The sequence below is a fragment of the Danio aesculapii genome, chromosome 1 (assembly GCF_903798145.1).
Source record: "Danio aesculapii chromosome 1, fDanAes4.1, whole genome shotgun sequence".
NCBI lineage: Eukaryota > Metazoa > Chordata > Actinopteri > Cypriniformes > Danionidae > Danio > Danio aesculapii.
Genome location: NC_079435.1, coordinates 14,719,640 through 14,745,398, shown reverse-complemented (window position 1 = coordinate 14,745,398; position 25,759 = coordinate 14,719,640). Strand labels below are relative to the sequence as shown.

The 25,759-nt window shown below is 32.9% G+C and overlaps 1 protein-coding gene across 6 annotated transcripts in view; it reads right to left on the bottom strand.

Moving 5' to 3' along the window:
- Nucleotides 1-25,759, bottom strand: part of atp11a (ATPase phospholipid transporting 11A) — a 146,420-nt gene that overhangs the window by 8,918 nt on the left and 111,743 nt on the right. For 2 of the 6 annotated variants that reach the window (XM_056456651.1, XM_056456653.1), the window contains exons 23-29: nucleotides 23,720-23,779; nucleotides 21,819-21,946; nucleotides 18,377-18,512; nucleotides 17,780-17,803; nucleotides 10,456-10,521; nucleotides 10,244-10,347; nucleotides 8,247-8,412 (exon numbers count right to left, since the gene is read on the bottom strand). In XM_056456651.1, coding sequence (XP_056312626.1) covers nucleotides 8,247-8,412; nucleotides 10,244-10,347; nucleotides 10,456-10,521; nucleotides 17,780-17,803; nucleotides 18,377-18,512; nucleotides 21,819-21,946; nucleotides 23,720-23,779 — 684 coding nt within the window. Of the gene's footprint in view, nucleotides 1-973; nucleotides 1,074-3,094; nucleotides 3,185-8,246; nucleotides 8,413-10,243; nucleotides 10,348-10,455; nucleotides 10,522-17,779; nucleotides 17,804-18,376; nucleotides 18,513-21,818; nucleotides 21,947-23,719; nucleotides 23,780-25,759 lie in introns of all 6 variants that reach the window. The other 4 variants (XM_056456654.1, XM_056456655.1, XM_056456656.1 and 1 more) reach the window with 4 other exon arrangements.

Below are 25,759 nucleotides of genomic sequence, written 5' to 3'. Positions count from 1 at the left end.
GGGTTGCCACAGCGGAATGAACCTCCAACTTATCCAGCATATGTTTTACGCAGCGGATGCCTTTCCAGCCGCAACCCATCACTGGGAAACAAAACAGTTACATTTTGAGTGTATTTTTTCTTTATGGTATTGGTTGACTTATTGATTGGTCAATTGATTGATTGATTGATTGATTGATGGATGGATGGATGGATGGATGGATGGATGGATGGATGGATGGATGGATGGATGGATGGATGGATGGATTGATTGGTCGATTGATCGGTCGATTGATCGGTCAATTGATTGGTTGGCCAATTGATTGATTGATGGATAGATTGATGGATTGAATTGGTCGATTGGTTGATGGATTGATTAATTGATTGGCAAAATTGGCAATTCAAAACCCTTAAGAGACATTTAAGCAAGTATAAAACAATTTCTTGCTGCTTTCTTTTGAGTTTACAATCCAAAATAATCAGTCCAAGTTATTCATACATGTTGTGCAGTTTACTCTGTAACAGAACTGATCATAAGCATGTTCTAGGAATTGACATTTAGACATACTGTAAATGGCAACAATATCACACACTTAGACACAATATAACAACAAAAAGAAAAGCAAAATAAAAAATACTCATGCATGTATGAGAGTTAGACGTTAAATGATATGTCAAGTCTGCTGGCTGTATTTGTGTATGTAAGAGCCCACACTCCCATATTCTGTTAGCTGCATATACAGCACAGCACACACCTCAAACCACAACCCAATCTCTTCATTCTGAAGCTTCAAAACCAACCCAAACCAGTCGGTTTCACACCAAACACCAGACCCACACGGATGCACCAAAGACGTTAAATACAGTTCTTTTTCTCTGGAAGAAGCCAATTAGCAGGACTCTAGGCTTCTCAGATTAACTCTGAGAAGTCCAGAGTTGCGTTTATGAGCGGAGTGTGGATTAGTTCTTTCTGGCTTTAGTCTTTAGTGTTTTACCATCGGGCCGCTAGGCTTCAGTGGTGCTCTGAACCCCATCTAGCAGAGAATCATGAATGTTTGTCTCAACCCTTTCAAAGATCCTGTCAGCCCTCATTCTCTGTGAAACATCACACACACACAAACAGACTCAGTTGTGGCATCGCAGACCAATGTTTTGACTTGCTGGAACAGAAAGCAGCAGAAAATGCATTTGCAATTACACAACTTCATATCTGCAACATAAAATACAAATAGAAACATGCACATTGCATGCATGCGGTGAGGTAATAGAAGACTTGAAGATGGACGGAGACACCACAGGGTGATGGAGCCGGTGATATTGGCGTGCTAGTTTCCACTTGTCAGACCTACAGTAGTCTTGGGCCTCATGTGGTTGGTAGCACTGCTAATTCCCAATGTTTTCATGCTAGCAGCTAACATCAACATTTAATACATGTAAAAAGAGTTCAGTTCACTTTCAAACACCAGTGAGGGTCTAAAATAACCCCCTATTGTCATCTCAAATAGATCCTAATCACCATGATAAATGGGTTTACTCACTTTTTTGAGTAAAGTAAACTAAGCACTTAAAAACATGAGTAAACCCTTTGCTTTTAAAGTAAAGTCAACTTAACTCTTTAAAAGCAATAAGTTTACTCATTTCATTAAGTAAAGTCAACTTGTCACTTTAAAAGCAACAGGTTTACACAATTTTTTTTAAGTAAAATCAACTAATTGCTTTAAAAGCAATGGGTTTACTCCCTTTTTAAAGTCAACTTATCACTTTAAAAGCAAAGGGTTTACTCGTGTTTTTAAGTAAAGTCAACTTAACACTTTAAAAGCAATCGGTTTACTCAATTTATTAAGTAAAGTCAACTTGTTACTTTAAAAGCAATGAGTTTACTCACTTTTTAAAGTAAAATCAACTAATCACTTTAATTACAATGGGTTCACTCACATTTTAGGTCAATTAATTCCTTTAAAAGCATTGGGTTTACTCAATATATTAAGTAAAGTCAACTAATTGCTTTAATAGCAATGAGTTTACTCAATTTATTAAGTAAAGTCAACTAATAACTTTAAAAAACAATGGGTTTACTCACTTTTTTGGTCAACTAATTGCTTTAAAAGCAGTGGGTTTACTCAATTTATTACGTAAAGTCAACTTGTCACTTTAAAAAGCAATGAGTTTGTTTACTTTAAAGTAAAGTCAACTAATTGCTTTAAATGCAACAAGTTTACTCAGTTTATTAAGTAAAATTAACCAATCACTTTAAAAGCAACGTGTTTACTCACTTATTTAAGTTAACTAATTGCTTTAAGGCAATAGGTTTACTCAACCTATTACATAAAGTCAACATATATTACTTTAAAAGCAATGGCTTTACTTACTTTTTAAAAATTTTTTTAGTGTAGTTCTCCCAAATAAAGGGATAGAGAGAAGCAGTAAGTAAAGTAGGGAATATCTTTTTTTTTTTGTGCAATGATAATAAATACTCACACTGTAAAAAAAAAAAAAGATTTATTTTATTTTAATTTTATTTTATTTCATTTGAACAAGTTAATCAGGTTTCAATTAGATTGTTTAAGCTATACACATTTTAGTTTTAAGCCAGTTTAACTGATTAAATCTTTTTATTTATAAGTTTTACAAAACTTTGCTTGATGTTTTAGGTAAGTTAAATTGATATAAGTTGAAATGACTTGTAAAATAAATTTGATTCAACTTAAAAATTGAAGGCAGCAACACATTCTTCTTAGTGTGTTTGTCTGAGCTGCACTACTGTCACAAATTACTGTCATTATCGTAAATGACCAGTCATATGCTTTATCGATGCTGGAGACCAAACGTTTCTGTCTGTTATGCTATGTTACCATTCATTTTCCCTGCTGATGAATGACTCTGCTCCACTAAAATATGTTAATGGTGGTTTTTAGAGGCATGACCGGTCCAACAGTGGAAACACAGCATGATTTTGTCCTTGCTGAATGATCTCAGAGACTATTGGCCCCAATCACCCCAGAGTAAGCCCTGGTTTTGCACTGGTCCAACAGTGGAATAGCAGCAATTAATGACCCTGTTGTGTGTTGATGGATTACGAACACACACATACACACACATGCAGAGAGAGAGTTCACCTCCGGCTCAGTTCAGAAACTGACACTGCTGGAGGTCTGGGAGAGCATAAAGATGGTGGACTGTTCAGCAGTGAGACACTGCCGCTTTGTCTGCCGTCACCACAGGTCAGATGTCAAGGGTTAAACACACAGGGTAAAGGGAAGGTCAAGGGTCAGAGAGGCAGAGGAATGAATAAGAAAGGGTTTAGAAAGTTTAACAAGCCGACTGATCCTCACAGATTAATAAAGCGCTTTTGATACATTCAAGCTTTCTGCAGAAACAAGTGTTAGTGCTGGCTTAACTGTTGTCATTGAATTATTATGAATGTTCAGTAGACAAAAATTACAAACAGTTTTTAATAACTTGCTTATATAGATTTCTAAAGTACTAAATAACTGAAAATAAACCAAGATAACACTAATGTTAATTATAAAACCTAATAATAATAATAAAAAACGAATAAAAAAACGACTAAAAATGTTCAAAATGAGTAATACTACAACAAATAAATGATTAAATATATATTTAAATGTTTCTTTATTCATAATGTATTCATGCTAATATGCAAAATTTTAAATAACATATACAATCATTGTAAATGGCGTAGTGTTCATTGAGTTTCATGATACCCAAGACAATGGATAATCTATTAATGAATAATCACAATTCAATAAATAAACAATTATATCTTAAACTGTAAAAAAAAAAAAAACTAAATTTGCAGTTTTCCATATTTTGTGCGTTCAAGTTTATATATTTATATATTATTTTTCCCTTTTTATTTATGCTTTTGAATTGCATAATAATGAAGGATGAAACCTGCCAAAACAATAAATAAATTCATTCATTTTCTTTTCGGCTAAGTCCCTTTATTAATCCGGGGTCGCCACAGCGGAATGAACCGCCAACTTATCCAGCACGTTTTACGCAGCGGATGCCCTTCCAGCCGCAACCCATCACTGGGAAACGTCCACACACTCACTCACACTCATACACTATGGATAATTTAGCCTTCCCAATTCACTTGTACCGCATGGCTTTGGACTGTGGGGGAAACCGGAGCACCCGGAGGAAACCCACGCGAACGCAGGGAGAACATGCAAACTCCACACAGAAAAGCCAACTGACCCAGCCAAGGCTCGAACCAGCGACCTTCTTGCTATGAGGCGACAGCACTGCCTACTGCGCCACTGCGTTGCCCCACAATAAATAAATATGTAAATAAATAAATAATTAATAAATCCACAAATTCCTGCATAAATAAAACAATTAAAAATATGCAAATAAATATATATATATATATATATATATATATATATATATATATATATATATATATATATATATATTTATATATATATATATATATATATATATATATAAAATACAAATTGAGGGAATAAGAAAATGATAAACTAAAAGTAGATTTTACACTGCACTTTTACACTGCACTATTAATTATTTATACATTTATTTATGCAGGAATTTGCAGATTTATATATACATTTATTTATTTATTTGCATTTATTTATTTATTGTTTTATTTATGCAGGAATTTGTGTATTTATTTATTCATTTATTTATTTATTTGCATTTATTTATTTATTGTTTTATTTATGCAGGAATTTGTGTATTTATTTATTTATTCATTTATTTATTTATTTGCATATTTATTTATTTATTGTTTTATTTATGCAGGAATTTGTGTATTTATTTATTTATTTGTGTATTTATTTGTGTATTCATTTATTATTTTATTTATGCAAGAATTTGTGTATTTATTTATGTATTTGCGTATTTATTCATTTATTTGCATACTTATTTGTTGTTTTATTGTTTTATTTATGCAGGAATTTGTGTATTTATTTATTTATTTGCATATTTATTTATTGTTTTATTTATACAGGAATTTGTGTATTCATTTATTTATTTATTTGTGTATTTATTCATTTATTATTTTATTTATGCAGGAATTTGTGTATATATTTATTCATTTATTTATTTATTTATTTGTTGTTTTTGCAGGTTTCGTCTTCAATACATAATGGGACCTTGATCTTTCTTCCAACAACTTTTAACTTTGAAAAGTCCCAAAAAGTGACTTTTATTCACATTTTTAGTAGTTTAAAGTGATATAAAGGGGCTGATTTTGTAGGAGACATTTGTTTACTTTATTTAAATGTTTATGTTGATAATCATGATTTCTTTCATTTTGGAGGTATAATAACTAAAAGTTGTTTGATTTTGTTTATTTGCAATTAGTTTTGTGTTCAAATTAACTCCACAATAAACAGCAACAAATGAAGACTTGTCGTTCTATGTATTGCTTCTAAAAAGCATCTAAACCCCTCACCAGACCCAAGATGTGACTTACGTGGAATTTTGATTAATGATAGTCACAACAGTCTGGGTTGGTGTTGTATATTACAGTACAAAAACCTTGTAGTAAACTGCCATTGCATTTTCTGATATTTTACAGACTTATTTCTCAAAATATTATTTCTATTACATTATGTTATTTCAAACTAGCTTTTAGGGGTCAATTAAAGGGATAGTTCACTCAAAATTGAATTTAATCATCCTTCATTTGTTCCAAATCTGTTTGACTTTCTTCTGTTGTATAAAAAACCTGGAAACCTGTAACCATTGACTTCCTTCAGATTTGTGTTCTTTGTTATGGAATTCAATGGTTACAGGTTTCTAGCTTTCTTCAAATTAACGTCTTTTGTGTTGAAGAGAATAAAGACAGTAATAAAGGTTTGGAGCCGCTTGAGGGTGAGTAAATAAATGTTTGCTAATTTAGATACATTTCAGATTAAAAAAAACAATCGAAAAACAATATATATATGTAGTATATATATATATATATAAGACATAGGGCCTAGTCAAAGTCCTGACCTGAATCCAATTGAGATTTGTCTAGATATTATTTCTTGTACATTACATTATTTCAAACTATTGCAATGTCAGTAAAAGTCCCTTTGTTAAAATGTTGAGTTGAATTTTCAACATTAAAAGTCGACAGAGCAGAGATCAATGTCCCATTATGCAATTAACAACCGTAAATAAATGGAAAACCTGTATGTAAAGATAATACTAAATGTAAATGGACCAAAATCTAAGTCTAAAACAAAACAGTAATTTCTTACTAAACATTTTTATCTTGTTTTTGGCTGAAGTCAACTGATCGATTCCTTATGGATAAAACCTTGATATATTATATCATATATTATTTTTAGTTGAATATATTGTTGAAGTCTTATATATGAAACGAGTGTTTTATGCTGTTGGAAAGATTAATAGGTAGTTTAATAAGGAAGGAGAATGAGAGGAAAAGCATCACACAGGTTAAATCTGAGGTAAAACAGTTTATCACACACACACACACATTAAATTTCCTAATGAAAATTTCCTTGACATAGTATGCTGACATACTATGTATACCGAGACAGTAAAGTACACAATATACAATATCAAGTCATATATTGTTCCACAAAAGTCGACAGATGAAATATAAATATTGAATGTCTCCAAGAGTCATCCAACGTTAAAAGCAGATTTAGAATCCACTTACATCAAGCACACTGGGAATCAGGCCCACGCAAGTGTACATCTGGAGATCAGTTAGTAGCCGTTATCACACACTACAGCACTGTTGAGCTGCTGCACATCAATACTGATTTAAATTATGCTAATGTTTCTTTTTAAATGGCCTGCATGGCTGTTAGTTGAGGTAAATGCCATTTTTGCTTTAGCTTTTAGGGGTCAATTAAAGGGATAGTTCACTCAAAATTTAATTTAATCATCCTTCATTTGTTCCAAATCTGTTTGACTTTCTTCTGTTGAATACAAAACCTGGAAACCTGTAACCACTGACTTCCATAGTATTTGTGTTTTTTTTGTAATGGATGTCAATGGTTACAGGTTTCCAGCTTACTTCAAATACATGTAACTTCCTTTGTGTTGAACAGAATAAAGACACTACTAAAGGCTTTGAACCATTTAAGGGTGAGTAAAAATTAGTAAATGAATATTTAAGAATTTAGATATGTTTCAGATAAAAAAAAGAAACGAAAAACAATATATATATATATATATATATATATATATATATATATATATATATATATATATATATATATATATATATATATATATATATATATATATATATATATATATATATATATATATAAGCAGTTATAGTACTATAATTGTTTGTAAAAATTAGACATGACCTAGGGCCTAGTCAAAGTCCTGACCTGAATCCAATTGAGATGCTGTGGCAATAGTGGGTAAATTCACTGATTCATTCATTTTTCTTCGGCTCAGTCTCTGATTTATCAGAGGTCGTCACATTGGAATAAACCACCAACTATTCTGGCATATGTTTTATGCAGCGGATAACCTTCCAGCCGCAACCCAGTACTGGGAAACATGAGTAAATTCCTTTTTTGGTAATATAAATATATTTATTTGTGTGTGTGTGTGTGTCTGTGTGTACTACAAAAATAATACTAACACAAAATCTAAAAAGTCAAATGTTGGACAAAAATAAGTTAAAGATGAAGTACTAAAATAAGTGGTAACACTTTATTTTGATGGTCCATTTGATTATTAGTAGACTGTCTGCCTAATATCGGTTGATGCTGCTGCTAAACAGACATTTAACTGACTATAAGAAACTTTGCAAGTACATGTCAACTTACCCTAACCCTAACCCCAACCTAACAGTCTACTTATAATCTAATAAGAATTAGTTGGCATGTAGATGCAATGTAACTTAAATTCAACAAATTGACCATCGAAAAAAAGTGTGACCAAATAAGTTTATAAGTAACAAATGCACAAAATAAAACTAAAATAGAACGAACATTTTAGAAAAGGACCATATATTTTTATTTATTTTATATAGATGCCAGTTTAAAACACTTCAGCTGTTTTAAACAAATGCTGAGAAACAGCAGACATGATTTGAAACCATAAAAATGTATTTTAATCGCTCACAGTTTTTGAGAAGATTTCTTTCCCATAAACCTAAGCATGGCATTTTCCCAAACTAACAGTCACGACACTTGCCATTATTTCTTTTTGAATATACAGTTGTTCTATTAGTCCAGACTCATCTGTCAGCTGTATCTCCACATGTAGGCAGTGAGATGTGTGTCGTACCTGTATTCTCTCAGTAGTTGTGGGCCACAGAGCTCTGCACAGCACTTTCTTCAGCACATCAGGCAGCAAACTGACGATAATGAGCAGAATAATACTGAGCCACGCAGGACCACTCGACAACATCTGCATGAACACGTAGTACATCCTCTGATAGTTCAGGAAAGGCCTGGAAACAACACAAAAGCAATGCACTGATTAGTCTTGATGGAAATGTATAAGCAAATTAGCACAATCAAAGTTTTGCAAGTGATCTACTTATAGAGCAGTGTAAATTACAAATGATGTATGATTAGTTTTATATTATGTGTATATGTGCTCTCTCATCTGTTACACGATGCCAAGTGCAAATGGGTGAAAACATGCTTTGTAGGGCATTTAATAGAGCCAATGCCTGCAGCACAAACCTTGGTAAATCATACTCGAAGCCTTTTCTCTAATATATTTTGTGTCTGAAAGGGAAACTCCTACAAATGTAAGCACTTTGCACACTGAAAAAAGATTTACTTCCTCCACATAAATAAAATATCTGTTCATATTTGTTAAAAAGTTGTCCGTAGCTCATAATGATTATTTACACGTTTGAATTGCATTATGGGACCTTCTGTTGCCACAATTTTGATGTTAAAAATGTAACTCTGCTTTTCAAAAATGCCTCTTTTATTTACATTTTTACTACACACAAATACAGTATATACATTATTAGAGAAAAACAAAATCAAGACTTCTGAGTGGCCTAGTCAAAGTCCTGACCTAAATCCAATTGAAATGTCTTAAAAAGGCGGTTTATGCTCAAAAACCGACTAATGTGGCTGAATTACAATTCTGCAAAGATGAGAGGGCCAAAATTCCTCCGCAGCGCTGTAACAGACTCATTGCAAGTTATCGAAAATCGAAAAAAAAAAAGAAACCACTGCGTACAATAACAGAATAAGTAAATAGATTGTTTTATTGTTGGAGCAGCGATTAAGGTCCTATAATGGAATTCCAAACCGTAAATTAACACAAGTAAAACACCCATGAATTATGAGCTACATGCAACAGATTTGTGTGTGTGTGTGTGTGTGCGTGTGCATGTGTGCGTGCGTGCGTGCGTGTGTATTTTGGTCATTTTTCTGTATGAATATTTAAATATCCTTAATTAAGATACAATTACTTTAGCCAACATTACTGAAGTCAAAAAAATAAAAATAAGCTTTCTTTTCATAATAACAATGCTTAAATTGACTTAATTCTTAGCACTTTTTTAATAAACCGATGTACATTTACATGACATTGTACTAAAATTGGAAATGTTTTTTTCATTGTGTTTTTAAAAGGTTTAAGGGTGTCAAACTTAGCCCTGCACAGATCAGTTACAATTCTGCTTCAACAGACTTTCTCCTCATAGACGTCCATTCAAATGCAGGCCAATGCGTCAGACCGGAAACGCAAGCTCGTACGACAAGTTTCGCAGTTCGCTGCATTGAAAAGTTCAAGCTTGGTGAAATCTAACCTGCGAAATCGCATTACCCCATTGCGTGAGATCAATCGAAGATCAAAACATGATCCTCTCTGGATAGGAATTTAAAACATAGACCAATTGCTCGCTTTTTTAAAAACTCTAATGTGACTGTGGCATTACCTGAAGGTTTCAAATAAGCCTGAAGGACTCAATTAGTTTGATCAGGTGTGTTTAATTAGGGTTAAAGCTAAACTGGGCACAACTGAGTTCCTCCAGGAGTTTGACACATGTAGTGTAATGTACCAATGACAATTATCAAATGCTGCTGTCATGAAATGAAGGGTCAAAATGCATAAAGGTTTGTTTTTAGTTAAAGAAAATGTTATAAACAAAATATTGATATTTTAGTAAATGAGAAGAAGCCAAATGATGATGAGGAAAATAGTTTTTGTTCAGTGAATCCTAACAGTAACTGTAAAACTATGTTTCCATTGACTCTGTTAGTAAATCTGTGCCTTAATAACTTAATGTAGATAATTGTGAAATGAAAACATACCAAATAATGCCTCCCCAGAGCAGGGAGAAGATGACATAGAAAAGCAGAGAGCCCCATATGACAAAGTGGTTGATCCACGTCCAGTAATGTGTGTCCAGTGCAAGCTAAAACACACACACACGCAAAGAGAGAGAGAGAGAGATACAGCTGCTTAAACTGACACTGAATGACAACATTCACGATCATAACACATGCAGTTTCAGATGTATTACCTTTAGCGTGACCGTGAACACCAGGACAGTGAACACAAGTGTGCCAAAAGTCCAGTTTCCAAACATCTGGAACAGAGAAATATTGAAAAAGGCAAAAAGAGATTGACACGGATGTACAAACAGCCTCTTGAATGAGTGTTAGTGAACAGCTTTACAAAATACACTGCATAATGACGTTAAAAAAAGTTCTGCCTGCCTTATTATAAACAATTCAGAAAGCACTTTATTTTACAGTCCTGAGCTGCATATACATGCTTAGAATTTATAATAATAATAATTATTATTATTTTTCTTCTTTCTATTATTATTATTATTATTATTATTATAACTACCAAAAAACAAAATATAAAAACTAAATTTTATTTAAAAATATAAGCATGTAAGAAAAGCTGTATAAGAAATATTAGACTAATTTTAACATTAAAGTAGCATAAAATGTTGGGGGGGGGGGGTGGGGGTGTTAAAGACAGACGGACCATAATGGGTTAAAGCTTTGCATGAACGTACTGTATACATTTAGGAATATTTTACGAAAACAAATATTATATTATTTTAAATATAATGTAATTATTAAAGTAATATATTTATTTTAGATTTAAACTGTCACATTTACAATTTTACACATGTATTATTATTACACTGAATACGATTAATTGCAAGTTTAAATGCTATATATTTTAATGCACAAGTTGTTTAATTTTTACATTAATATTACCTTTTTTAATGTTGAATGATGATTGAACCATACATACACTCACTGGCCATTTTATTAAGTACACTTGTCCAACAGCTTGTTAACGCAATTTCTCATCAGCCAATCACATAGCAGTAACTCAATGCATTTAGGCATGTAGACATGGTCAAGACGATCTGCTGCAGTTCAAACTGAGCATCAGAATGGGGAAGAAAGGGGATTTAAGGGACTTTAAACGTGGCATGGTTGATGGTGCCACACAGCCTGAGCCTGAATATTTCAGAAACTGCTGATCTACTGGGATTTTCACGCACAACCATCTCTAGAGTTTATGTAGATAGTCCAAAAAAGAGAAAATATCTAGTGAGGGCAGTTCTGTGGGCGCAAATGCCTTGTTGATGCCAGAGATCAGAGGAGAATGGCCAGACTGGTTCCAGCTGATAGAAAGGCAACAGTAACTCAAATAACCACTCGCTACAACCGAGGTATGCAGAAGAGCATCTCTGAACACATCGAACCTTGAGGTGGATGGGTTATAGCAGCAGAAGACCACACCGGGTGGTCTGTCAGCTAAGAACAGGAAACTGAGGGTACAATTTACACAGGCTCACCAAAATTAGACAATAGAAGATTAGAAAAACATTGCCTGGTCTGATGAGTCTCGATTTCTGCTGTGACATTCGGATGGTAGGGTCAGAATTTGGCATCAACAACCTGAAAGCATGGATGCATCCTCCCTTAGTGCCTTGTTTCAATAATTCAGGCTGGTGGTGAAGGTGTAATGGTGTGGGCCCATTAGTACCAATTGAGCATCGTGTCAATGCCACAGCCTACCTGAATATTGTTGCTGACCATGTCCATCCCTTTATGACTACAGTGTACCCATCTTCTGATGGCTACTTCCAGCAGGATAACACGCCATATCATAAAGCACAAATCATCTCAGACTGGTTTCTTGAACATGACAATGAGTTCACTGTACTCAAATGGCCTCCACAGTCACCAGATGTCAATCCAATAGAGCACCTTTGGGATGTGGTGGAACAGGAGATTCACATCATGGATGTGCAGCCAACAAATCTGCAGCAACTGCGTGATGCTATCATGTCGATATGAGGAATATTTCCAGTACCTTGTTGAATCTATGCCATGAAAATTAAGGCGGTTCTGAAGGCAAAAGGGGGACCAACCCAGTACTAGTAAGATGTAAAGGTCTACCTAATAAAGTGGCCGGTGAGTGTATATTTCACCCATATTTTGCACAATAGTTATTTGAAACGTTAAAGGAGACACTTACAAATACGATATGATTACATTTGTACATTTTTAATAAATGTAGACCCCACAATAGAGGGTCTCAACTTTAACCCCAATTATTTACAGCATACTCATGAAATGTTCAATCTCAATTGGGACGAAACAGTTGCATTGCATCATTATTTTTCTAGTGCTGTAAATGAAAGCACTTCAGTGTCATCCAGCATTGTTTTATTAATGTCACACGTGTTTTATATTTCATCTATAAAAGCATCATAAATAAATAGCGAGCTTAGTGCGTCCATTAGCATTTTGTAATGGATTTAGCATTAGCGCTGAGGTTCAGTAAAGCTCTGCTGGGTGTTGCGTGTGTCTGTTTTTTGTTTTTGCTGGATTTGATGCCTCATTGTTTAAAATCTTGGCAAACAGATGAATTCAGACACAATAGATTTCTCTTCTAGAAACTGACAGGCCGCGCTGCTGATGACACGATGAAAAAACAACATCCACACTACAATACAAGCTCTTTATACCATCACTGGATGTTTACCTTCAAAAAGACGAATCAAAATCAACAAGCAGGTCAAAGGCTGACTGTCACTGACTGCTTTTATAATGTTGAACAATATATATAGTGTTGATACTGTAAGTACAGTAACTGGTTTAAACAAAAGAACATACAAAGACACACAATAGATGTCAACAGGTTTGAAGGAAATGCACTGACTTACCTTGATGTGCAATTGAAATGGATTTAGTGTTAAAATAACATGTCAAGGGCAAATGATTTTTTTGACAAACATATTCTGAGGTTTTTTTTTTAAGTATGAACTTGATATTTCAGTTGAAAAAAAGAAAGGAAATTCTGTTGTTTCTGCCATTTTCCCCAAATAGGATAAATAAAAGGCACACAGTTTTATTTGGTTTAACCTAAACAATGGTGAGTGAAAACAGTTGTTCAAACTTTAATCATCAAGAAGGTAGAATGAAATATGTTATTTTATTTACTTTTTATTTATTTTATACAAACCTGCAGTGACACTAGAAGTGATTTAATAGTTATTTTTTCTAGCAATTATTCTTTATAAAAATTAAATAGACATTTAAACTAATAACAATAATAACAGTGATGATTTTAATTTAATTTGTTTTATTTTATAAATAGCTTTTCTGATGAATAAATAAGTAAATATCAAAACTGCGTAAAATGTATCATTTTTATATATTTTTATATTATTTTTAATGTATTTTTTTATTTAATGTAAAAATATATTATATATAGAAAATAAAAAATAAATAAAAATATATTATAATATAGATTTGTAAATATTTTAGGTCAATATTAATAGCACCCTTAAGAATTTTTGTCCTGATACAGAACAAACAAATGTTGTCTAATTAACCTACAGTACTTAAGCCTTATAATAGCACTTTAAGCTGAATACTAATATCTTTTAAAATAACTAAAACATCATGCTCTGTTATGCTGACGATGACAAAATAAATTAATTATTAAAACTACTATGTTTAAAAAATGTGTTGTAAAAATTCTCTCTGTTAAACAGCAACTGGGAAAAAAGGGCTAATCATGTTGCAACACAGGCTCATTCTAATAACGTACCCCTAATCACATTTCTGGAGATCACCAAATACGTCCCCGCTGTGTGTATGCTTTTTCAGATCTTAAAATTTGTCTTGCGAGTGCAATTTAAGCCTGCGGTTCTTGTGTAAATCCACCAGAGGGTGCTGTGTACGCTTTTTCAGATCTCAAATTTCTCTCGCGAGTGCTATTTGCGCCTGCTGTTCTCGCGTAAATCCACCAGAGGGCGATGTGTACACTTTTTCAGATCTTAAATTTCTCTTGCGAGTGCCATTTAAGCCTGCTGTTCTCGTGTAAATCCACCAGGGGCTGCTGTGTACGCTTTATCAGATCTCAAATTTCTCACGCGAGTGCCATTCGCGCCTGCTTTTCTCGCATAAACTCACCAGAGGCCGCTGTCGACTGACTGAATGACCGACTGACTGACCGATCGACTGACCCCCCTTCCTCTTTCCCTAAACCCAACCGATAGTGTTTTCAAAAGCAATCCAGAAAAAGAAAAGCCCTCGCCTGATTTTCTGTTTTTGTCTTACTTGATTTCTGGAACCGTTTTTTGCCAGACTCGAACCCCGTCATCATGGTCAACTCCTCTCCGTGTCTCAAGTTCGCCAACAGACGCGGCGAGCCACTGGAGGAACTAGTAACATTGGAAAAACCGACCACACGGAGGTAAGCGATCAGCTGATAGGAGCGAAATTGAATGGTATTATATCGTCCTGTAGCGTTCCTTTTAAAGACGAAATGCAGCCATTCGTTCCTCTAGCTACATAATTCGTGATCTCCTCTAATGTATATAGGGCTATGTTTTCAGAATGAGCCTGTGTTGTCATTTTGCCTTCAGCTGTATGTATACCGCATAAATACATACTTAAAGGTCCAATGGTTTGCTAAAATTGTAATGGGACACCCTATTTGTGGAAAAAGCCTCCAGAATCCCTTCCAGCTCCTGAACCGATTCTTCTGCGTTTAACCAGTGTGAAATGAATGGAAATGTTTCATCCTCCATTTCCTCCAGCCTGTTCATTTGCCCTTGAGTGAGGGATGAGAGGATGGACGTGTTTCCTATGGGCCGATGAGGATGAGCATGACGGCACCCCTCCAAAAAAACCACACACACACAGTCTTGACGAGACACATGGTACGAACACAAACTCCTACTCCATCACACGATGACAGACAGAGGGAATGACTCTACGGCTACAGCTCGTCGCACAGCTACCATCAATGACAGCGAGCCAACCATTAGTGTTAGTGGACACTAGATGTGAGTGGGCGTGGCTTCAGGGTGAGGGGCGGGGCTGAGGAGGGCAACAGTAAAACAAGGCTACGGTTACGCTAGTGTGTTTTCCTTTTAAAACGCACAACTTTTTGCTATAATGGTTTAAGCAGGGCTTCCACACTACACCAGAGTTTTCGGTCGTTTTGAGGTTGCGTTTCAGTGTAGACGGCACCAAAATGCTACGTTTTCAAATCAGTGGTTCGGAGAGTTTATCAAATCACCAAGGTCATATGATTTCAATATACAGGGCTTTGTTACGTCATAAGGGTTTTTAAACAAATGGAAACAAAAATTCGATCGTTTTTCCAGGGGGGCGACGATCTCTGTAAAACAAACGAACTGACCTGATGAAGACCTTGTAGGTTGAAACATTGTCTTTTGAGAGCTAATGTGGCAGTGTGTTGATTATTCTGAATTTTTCTACTTTGTAAAACTATAAAAAAAGTTATGCGAGTTCATCAAGATGATGATCGCCCCCCAGTGGTGAATCACTGAACACATTTTACGAGTTTGTAGCCATTTTAATGCCACATTTGTCAAATGAATAGTCTTTTATTGGTCTGTTAAGCAGAGCATATCATCGAACAAAGAAAATAATCCTTCAAAATTAATAAAAGAACAAATATTATTTGACGACATTAGATGATTAGATAATTGCATTTGAAGCTGTTTCAGACGTTTATTCTGAGTTTTTATTGCATTTACATGTTTTGACCAGCAGGTGTCCCTAGCATGTGGTGTTTTGAACACTTCGAAACAGCGAAATCTTTTTGCAAAGCAATTGGTTCAAAAGCAGTGTTGGAGGTAACGCATTACAAGTAACATGAATTACGTAATAATATTACTTTTCTAAGTAACGAATAAAGTAATGCATTACTTCAAAAAATTAAGTAATAATATTTGAGTAACTTTTTTAAAAATGTAACTCGAGTTTTCGCTTTTAAAAACAATTTGCTGAATTAAAATAAGTGTAATCACGTTGAATCACACTCAATGATGGAATGAGTTCCCCCCGGGAGCATATAGAAACCAAAATGGCCTTACATTTCTGTGATGCAAGTATTCTCATTATTTTAAACACGCGCAAGAAAAGGGGATTATAGTCTCAATGGACAGTGATTTTACTGAACTAATAAGACAAAAATACAAAAGTAGCAAACATATTGCTTTCAACTTTCATTAATCTGTATATATGGCATGTATAGCGTCAGAAAGTTCTCAGAAGATAACATTATTCTAAAGTTTTTTTTAAAGGTAAATGGAGGAGCTCCTCTATTTAAAAAAATACTCTGGAAGTTCTGAAAGAGATCAACCCTCAGGCAGGTATGAAAAAAATGTAACTCAAAAATGACTCAAAAGTAACACATTACTTTCCATAAAAAAATCACCAAGTAACGCTTACTTTGATGGGGAATAACGCAATATTGTAATGCATTACTTTCAAAAGTAACTTTCCCTAACACTGTTCAAAAGTACATTCTTCGTCACTACAAAGCGCAGACTTTTGAAAGTACATGCACGGCTGCACAAAGTCCCTCCCTCATTGGTTCTGATGGATCATTATGTAAACTTTCCTGAGAAGCCCTGGTCACATGACCACAAGCTGAAATTTGTTTCATTTATCTAACGCGTGCTCAAATTTAAAAAAATAGCGAGAGTACATAGTTTTAAACACCACAATGCTTTGTTTTTATATGTTTTTACATAAATATAAGTAAATACATAACAGTTTTGTACAGTATGATGTCTTAAAATATCTGTATGTAGCAATTGTAAATCTATACATTTGTTTAACTCTAATTAAAATTGATAATGTTATTCATAATCCCATAATGATTTGTGCTTAATATTTTAACTGTATATACAATTGCTAAAGAAACAAATGTGAACCCTTTGGTATCACTTGGATTTCAGCATACATTTTAACAGAATGGCTTCAACAGAAGAAAATACACCTTCTAGAGTGGCCTAGACAGAGTCCTGAACTCAACCTGATTGAGCTGCTGTGGCATGACCTCAAGAGAACGGTTCACACCATACATTAAGCATATTACTAAACTGAAACAATTCTGTAGAGATGAATGGTCTAAAGTCCCTCCTGACCGGTGTGCAGGTCTGATCTGCAACCACAGGCAACGCTTAGTTGCGGTTATTGCTGTCAAAGAAGTTCAAATACCTTTTTCACCCTGTTTTTCTATTGTTGTAGCTTAGATGAAGATCAGAACACATTTTCTGTGAAATCTATGCCGAAATCCAAGTAATCCCAAAGGATTCACATACTTTTTCTAGCATCTCTTCATATTTTCAGGTTTTAAATGCTGGTAATAATAGTTTTTGGTCATGTAGTGCAGTGTGGATAGGGATATTTTCTGAAACGCCAGCATGGGCGAGGATCATTTTGATTTGAATGTGCAGTGTTAAAAGGAAACCACACTAGTGTAAACATAGCCTCAAACTAAAAAACAGGATGAGAAACAGATAGGGACAGGCTTACCATCTGTGTGTTGGTGGCCATTAGCTGAGGAAAGGAAGAAAGCAGAAAAGAAAAGAAAGGCAAAAAGGAGGGAGGTAAAAGGAGGAATAGAGAAAGAGAGAGAGAGAGAGAGAAGGGGAAAGATAGAGAGGAAGAGAAGAAAACGAAAGAAAGGTAGAAGAGGAGGGAGGTAGGGAGGGGACAGGGAGCAAGAAAGTAAAGAAAAAATTAGGATGTTATAACTTAAAGTAAATCAAACAGGTAAAAAAAAGCAATCCAAAAAGGTTACTATGATTTAACTTAATGGCACAGAGAAAGATGTCTGGTCTGACTGATTACCCAGCATGCTTTGTGTTGCATAAATGAATGGAGAAGCACCTGTAATGACTTCAAACATACGCAAAGAGGAGGACGAGACCTCAGTTATAAACCACATTACAAGCACTGGAACCACTTTAACTACAAATATAGCAAGCATAGAAAACCCCATTCGGTCTGTATGGGACTGCTTTAGTAGACTGAGGAAGAAATAAATGGCTACAACAAGTTAGTTAAGTCAATTAAAGGAAACGCACAGACAGAAAATGGTAGTGAGAGAAAGTGATGGCTGTGCATTACCTGTCCGTTGCTGGTAAAGGTTGTGTTGTCGAAAAGGAAGAAAGCACCAAAGAAGAAAACCACCGCATCGAAGACCCCCAGAAACGTCCAGTAGATGAAGGTGGGCCACGTCAGGAGGGAATTCTTGGCAATATCTCTGTGGGGGGGGGGACAAAAAATTAAATAAAACTTTATTTTATAAAATGAAATACACTGCTGTGTAAATGTTACTCAACTTTAACAATGTATAATAATAATAATAATAATAATAATAATAATAATAATAATAATAAATATTATTGTTATTATATTTAATAATTTAATATATAATAATAGATCATATTTCTTTTTTTCATTTAGTTTGTTTTATTGTGACTATAATAATAATATAATAAAAAAATTATTATTATATTACAATTATAATAATATTAATATCACTACAATCAAGAACTTTAAAAATAATAAATAATAAAAAAATAATAATAAAATAATAATTGTGACCACAAGTATGTCATGATTATTATTTTATAATAATTATATAATATATTATTTTATTTAATAATCTAATATTACATAATAATAATAATATAATGATCTCTTTTTCATTTAGCTTGTTTTGATGTGATTATTCATTCATTCATTCATTTTCTTTTCAGCTTAGTCCCTTTATTAATCTGGGGTCGCCATAGCGGAAAGAACCGCCAACTTATCCAGCACGTTTCACGCAGCGGATGCCCTTCCAGCTGCAACCCATCTCTGGGAAACATCCATACACACTCATTCACACTCATACACTACGGACAATTTAGACTACCCAATTCACCTGTACCGCATGTCTTTGGACTGTGGGGCAAACTGGAGCACCCGGAGGATACCCACGCGAATGGAGGGAGAACATGCAAACTCCACACAGAAACGCCAACTGACCCAGCCGAGGCTCGAACCATTATTATTATAATTATTATTAATAATAACAACTAATATAACAACAATAATAATAACAAAAAATAATAATAATAACAACAAACTAAATAAAAATGTACCCATCAAGAACTTTCATTTTAATAAAAAATACTAATAATTGTGATAACAAGTATGTCATTTGGTGAATTACAGTATTTACAGGTCATTTATTGTAACATTTTTCTTGCAATAAAACACAAGTGTGCTGAGCTGTGTCAGTAATGAACACTGTGTACACTGCATCCACTGAACAAGCAACTCAGAAAAATAAGAGCAAAAAAAAAACTGCAGCGTCAGGACATTTGGTAATAAAACGTGGAGCGGTTTGAGCTGTATTTCTGTTCAGTGCTGTGAGTAAATTGAGTTTGGTTCAAGAGTCTGTGCAGATGTGTTTGCCAAAGGCAAACTGGACTGTCCAATTATTGCAAACTTGAGCAGTTTATGAGCAGTGTGTTCATGTGATTAAGTGAGAAACCTGGAGGCTCACAATCAGGAAACCCATTTTATTAAAAGAGGAGAATAAAGAGAGGGAGACTGGGCACTTCAGTGGAAACAAACATTTATAGAGAAGGAAAATATTGTTTTAAAAGATTGAATTTCTTTGGCATTAAATTGCATTACTTATAGAACAGTTAAAGCATTTTAACGAATGACATTATAACTTACATAATGTAATGTTGATAATGTTTACTTCATTATAATTTAAGATGCTAGTTCTTTTCTATATATTCATCTAAAATATTTAAAAAAATAATAATAAAAAAAAAATATTGAGCTAGGCAGAAACCCAAGCTAAACTAAACTACACTAAAATAAAACAAAATAGAACTAAATAATTAAAAAAAATACAGTCAGCAATTGATAAAATTAAAAAATGAATAAAACAAAATAATTTATGAGGACAAAATTAAAAGATTAATAGTAATATATCCCAGATCATGGAAAAATGTCATGAATCTCCGAAGGTTTTGTAAAACTATGTAAAACGTGTTTAATTGAAATACTTTTTAAAAAGAAGTACAGTAGTAAAGCAAAATGAATAAATAAATCTTCCAACTTGAAATAAAAAAAAATGCTTTAAAAATTACAATTATTAAAAGCAATGGCGCAGCCAGCAGTTGTTAAAATAAAATAATTGTAAAAAAAATAATAATTAAATAATTTTTAAAAATAATAAAAATGCTAGTAGTTTTTTTCTATATATTTATCTAAAATAATTTAAAAATAAATAATATAAAATAAAAAATAAAGCTATTGAGCTAGGCAGAAACATATAAGCTAAACTAAACTACACTAAAAATAAAATGAAATAAAATAAAATTATTAAAAGCAAAGGCACAGCCAGCAACTGATAAAATAAAATAAAATAAAATATGAGGTCAATATTAAAAGATAAATAGCAATAAAATGCAACAGTATTTAAATGAAATACAGTATTCCTCTCAAAAACTTTTAAACAGGCCAGTTTTAAAAAGAAACACAGTAATTGTTATGATAAATCAAAACAAATAAATAAGCAAATATATAATAAATGTTACATGAAATCTAGAATGTTTTCAACCATAAATATAGTTTTATAAAACAAAATATGCTTAAAAAATTAAATTATTAAAAGCAATAGTAGTGCCAGAATAAAATAAAATAATAAAACAAATAAATAAATAAAATAAAATACATAATTTATGAGGACAAAATTAAAAGAGTAATACCAATATAAATCTCAGAACATAGAAAATGTGTCATAAACCTCAAAAGGCCAACCACCATGTAAAAAGTGTTTAAAAGTTAATTAACTAATTATTATTAAACTAATATATAAATATGCTAATACAATTATTAAAAGCAAGGGTAGAAATAAAATTAAAATAAAATAAAATAAAGTTAAAATAAAAATTAATAAAAAAAAAAATATATATATAAAAAAATAATAAATAAAAAAAATAAAATAAAATAAAATAAAATAAAATAAAATAAAATGTGTTTGGTGCTAAAATAAAATAAAATAAAATAAAATAAAATAAAATAAAATAAAATAAAATAAAATAAAATAAAATAAAATTAAATTAAATTAAATTAAATTAAATTAAATTAAATTAAATAAAATGTGTTTGGTGCTAAAATAAAATAAAATAAAATAAATTAAAATTGATTAAAATTAAATTAAATTAAATTAAATTAAATTAAATTAAATTAAATTAAATTAAATTAAATTAAATTAAATTAAATTAAATTAAATTAAAAGAGCATTGTATTTTCTGATGTCTGACAACGAATCTCTCAGGATGTAAACCGATGTGCATAATGAATCGCAGCAAGCCAACACTCATGCAAAAAAGGAGGCCACGGCTGGTATAAATAGCCGCATGTAGACAGGGATTTATCAGTAGGTCTCAAAGAGCAACTCAGAAATAGAAATGAACGCGCAGTTCCAAAATACCTCCCATGTACACGTGATGAGATGCTTCACACATCCAAAAACGAGACTTAAAAGGCTGCTCACCTGTAGAGAGAGGGGTCCCGTTTAAGGATGTCCATGTTGATGTGCTGCTCCATAAGACTGTACAGCAGGATGGGCAGAGACGTGAAGCTGATATTGTACAGGGTCAGATATGCTGTGTCGTACAGTGGCTGCGGAGGGACAAAACAAATCACCATGGTTCACATTATTACTGATATAAATATACAAGTTCAAGTACAACTAAATATACAGTTCAGCACTTTATTTTACACTCCTAATTCAGACATTACAGAAACTGAGTAATAGTTTGGTACTATCCTTAACCCTATGACTTAACTGCACTTCTACAGTAATAGTTATTCTATATAACCCAGTACTTTCTTAAGTAATTACACTTTAAGCATAAGTTTACATCCTATAATATCAAATACATCATATCAAAAAACTAATTTGTTCATTAATCCACCAAAAAAGATTGCAGATCACAATGTTTTGATTTACAAAAAAATAATCATATTTAAAGACTAATTTGTTCAATAATCAACCTACACAGTTAGCGCCTCATGATGTTATCCAAACACTTGTTTTGTTATCTCATATTGATTTGAATCACTAAAAAGAATTACATCCAAATTCTCATTTGGTCATTTACTAACCTAAACAGTTAGTGCCTCACAATGTTTTGATTCACAAAAAAAAAAAATTACAAAACACTCGTTTGTTCATTAATCAACCTACAGTTAGCACCTCATAATGTCTTGATTCACAAAAAATAATCATATCAAAAGACTCACCTCATAATTCTTTGATTCACACACGCAAAAAAGAATCATCCTAAAAGCTCATTTGATGCTGCGCCTTTAAATGTTTTGATTCACAAAAAAATTTATCATCTCAAAAGACTCATTTGTTCATGAATGCGTCTACAAAAGTTCCACCACATAATGTTTTGATTCACAAAAAAAAAATCTCAAAAGACTTATTTGCTCATAAATCTACCTACAAAAGTGGCACCACATAATGTTTTTATTCACAAAAAGGAATCATCTCAAAAAGACTCATTTGTTCATGAATCCACCTACAAAGGTTGCACTTCATAACGTTTTGAGTCACAAAAAAGGAATCATCTCAAAAAGACTCATTTGTTCATGAATCCTCCAACAAAAGTTGCACCACATGTTTTGATACACAAAAAAAGAATCATCTCAAAAAGACTCATTTGTTTATGAATCCACCTACATAAGTCCACCACGTTCAGATTCACAAAAAAAAGAATCATCTCAAAAAGACTCATTTGTACATGAATCCACCTACAAAGGTTGCACCACATAATGTTTTGATTCACACAAAAAGGAATCATCTCAAAGACTCATTTGTTCCTAAATCCTCCTATATAAGTTGCACCACATGTTTTGATCCACAAAAAAGAATCATCTCAAAAAGACTCATTTGGTTATGAATCCACCTACATAAGTTTACCATATTTTGATTCACTAAACAATAATAATAATGTAAGAAGACACATTTGTTTATGAATCAACCTACACAGATTGCACCTCATAATGTTTTGATTCAATAAAAGGAATCATCTCAGGAAGGAGTTTGTTTTTATCACTGTTACAGAATCACTAATAAGTCACAGCTCAAAAGAATCATCCATTCAAGAAGTGATCTGCATTAGATATTGCATACTGTACTTGAATCATATGATTTAACACATTATAATTCAGTATGACTTTTTATAATTAGCGAAGCATATACAGTACATATACATCAACATTTCCCCTGTGTTTTCATAACTTATTGGGTTTTACTTGATTTTTTTACTCATCCTATTCTCTTTTAACTAGCATCATTCATACTACTAAAATTCTGCACACAATTGAGAAAACACAGAGCAGTCTGTTTGAGTGGCGCTTTGAGGTGTGTGTGTGTGTGTTTACCTGCTGAGAGAAGCCACAGAAGAACTGGTAGAGAAACTGAGGGAAGATAAAGCAGACGTTCTGCAGAGAGAAAACAGACCCTCAGTACCTGATCAACACAACTCTTCAGGGTGTTTGTGAATTCTGTTGGCTATAAATAGAGCTGCAAGTTCAACAAGACTGTTCGGTGGTTTAGTCAGAACTCCTGGGAGAAAAAAGTAGCATCCGTACACATTAGCACACGTACTTACTCCTGTGTTTACACGCAGTTTGTGTTGTGTCAGCTTCAGCTAGCGATCAGCTATTTTGTTTGAGATTATAGTACTTTTTTTGTTTTGTGTGGGCTTTTTTTAATCCACCTTTTCCACATGTGACTTTGTGACTTTTGGTTACTGCGTTTTAAATGATGGGCCGCTTTTCTGGTTTAAGGGACTTACATTCAAAAGAAATTAAACAAATCAAGATTGTGCTACAGTACAAATAATATTTTTGCATTGTGAAAACTGAGTAGAAAAGAGGCATGTTTGGCTTTATTTTTATCTGTCATGAAAATAGTGACATTGGTATAGTAATGTTTTAATATAGTAATGTCTTAGCCTTATTGCCTAATGACTACAGCCCCTTCGACACCCTCTGCTAATGCATTGATGAAAGCAACAGTTGGATGTGCCAAACTTTCTTCAGTTAAACAAAGAGAAAACTGAAGTGATTTCGTTTGGGAACAAATATGAGGTTCTCAAGGTGAATGCATACCTTGACTGTAGAAGTCAAACAACAAAAAATAAAGTCAGGAATCTTGTGTGGTGTGATTCTGGAGTCAGATATGAGTTTCAGTAGTCATGTCAAAGCAGTAACTAAATCAGCATAACTTGTTTATGCTTTTATCACCAGCAGAATGGATTACTGAAATGGACTCTTCACCAGTCTTCCTCTCAGTTATATTGAGAATAGATTTTAAAGTATTATTACTTGTCTCTGAATCACTAAATGGCATAGGACCTCAATAAATTACAGATATGCTCACTGATTCAAACCAAACAGATCACTCAGGTCATTAGGATCAAGTAAATTAGAAATCCAGAGAGTTCAGTCAAAGCAGTGTGAATCGGCTTTCAGCTACTACGCCCCTCACTGCTGGAATCAGCTTTCAGAAATGATCAGATGTGCTCCAACATTAGGCACGTTCAAATCAAGACTGAAAACACATCTGTTTAGCTGTGCCTTTACTGAATGAGCACTGTGCTACGTTCGACAGATCACACTATTAAGCCTTTCTTTCCTCTTTCATTCCTTTAAAACGTTTTTAACACATTTTAATCATTTTTATTCTTTGTTTTTATTTTCTTATAGTTGTTTCTTTTATTCCTGTTATTGTAAAGCACTTTGAATTACCATTGTGTATGAAATGTGCTATATAACTAAATTGTCTTGGCTTACAGTTAAAGTCAGAATTAATAGTATCATTAAAAAGTGTCACTAAGATTTTTTCAACACATTTCTAAACATAATAGTTTTAATACCTCATCTCTAATAACTGATTTATTTTATCTTTGCCATGATGACAGTAAATAATATTTGACAAGATATTTTTCAAAACACTTCTATACAGCTTAAAGTGACATTTAGAGGCTTAACTAGGTTAATTAGGGTAATTAGGCATCTCATTGTATAATGTTTTGTTTACTAGACAATCGAAAAAAAATGCTTAAGAGGGCTAATAATATTTACCTTAAAATGGTTTTTAAAAATTTTAATCTGCTTTCATTCTAGCCGAAATAAAACAAATAAGACTTTTTCCAGAAGAAAAAATATTATCAGACATACTGTGAAAATTGCCTTGTTCTGTTAAATATCATTTGGGAAATATAAAAAAAAAATAAATAAATAAATAAAAAATTACCTGAGAAATCACCAATAATTTGGACTGTATCTATGGACAAAGCTTTTGAATTGACTGTGTTTTGTTCCTGCGGATTATTTTCTCTTTGTATTCCCCACAGTACATCAATATTCTATATATAACTGAAATATTGCTGCTAAAGTAATTAATCAAATCTAATA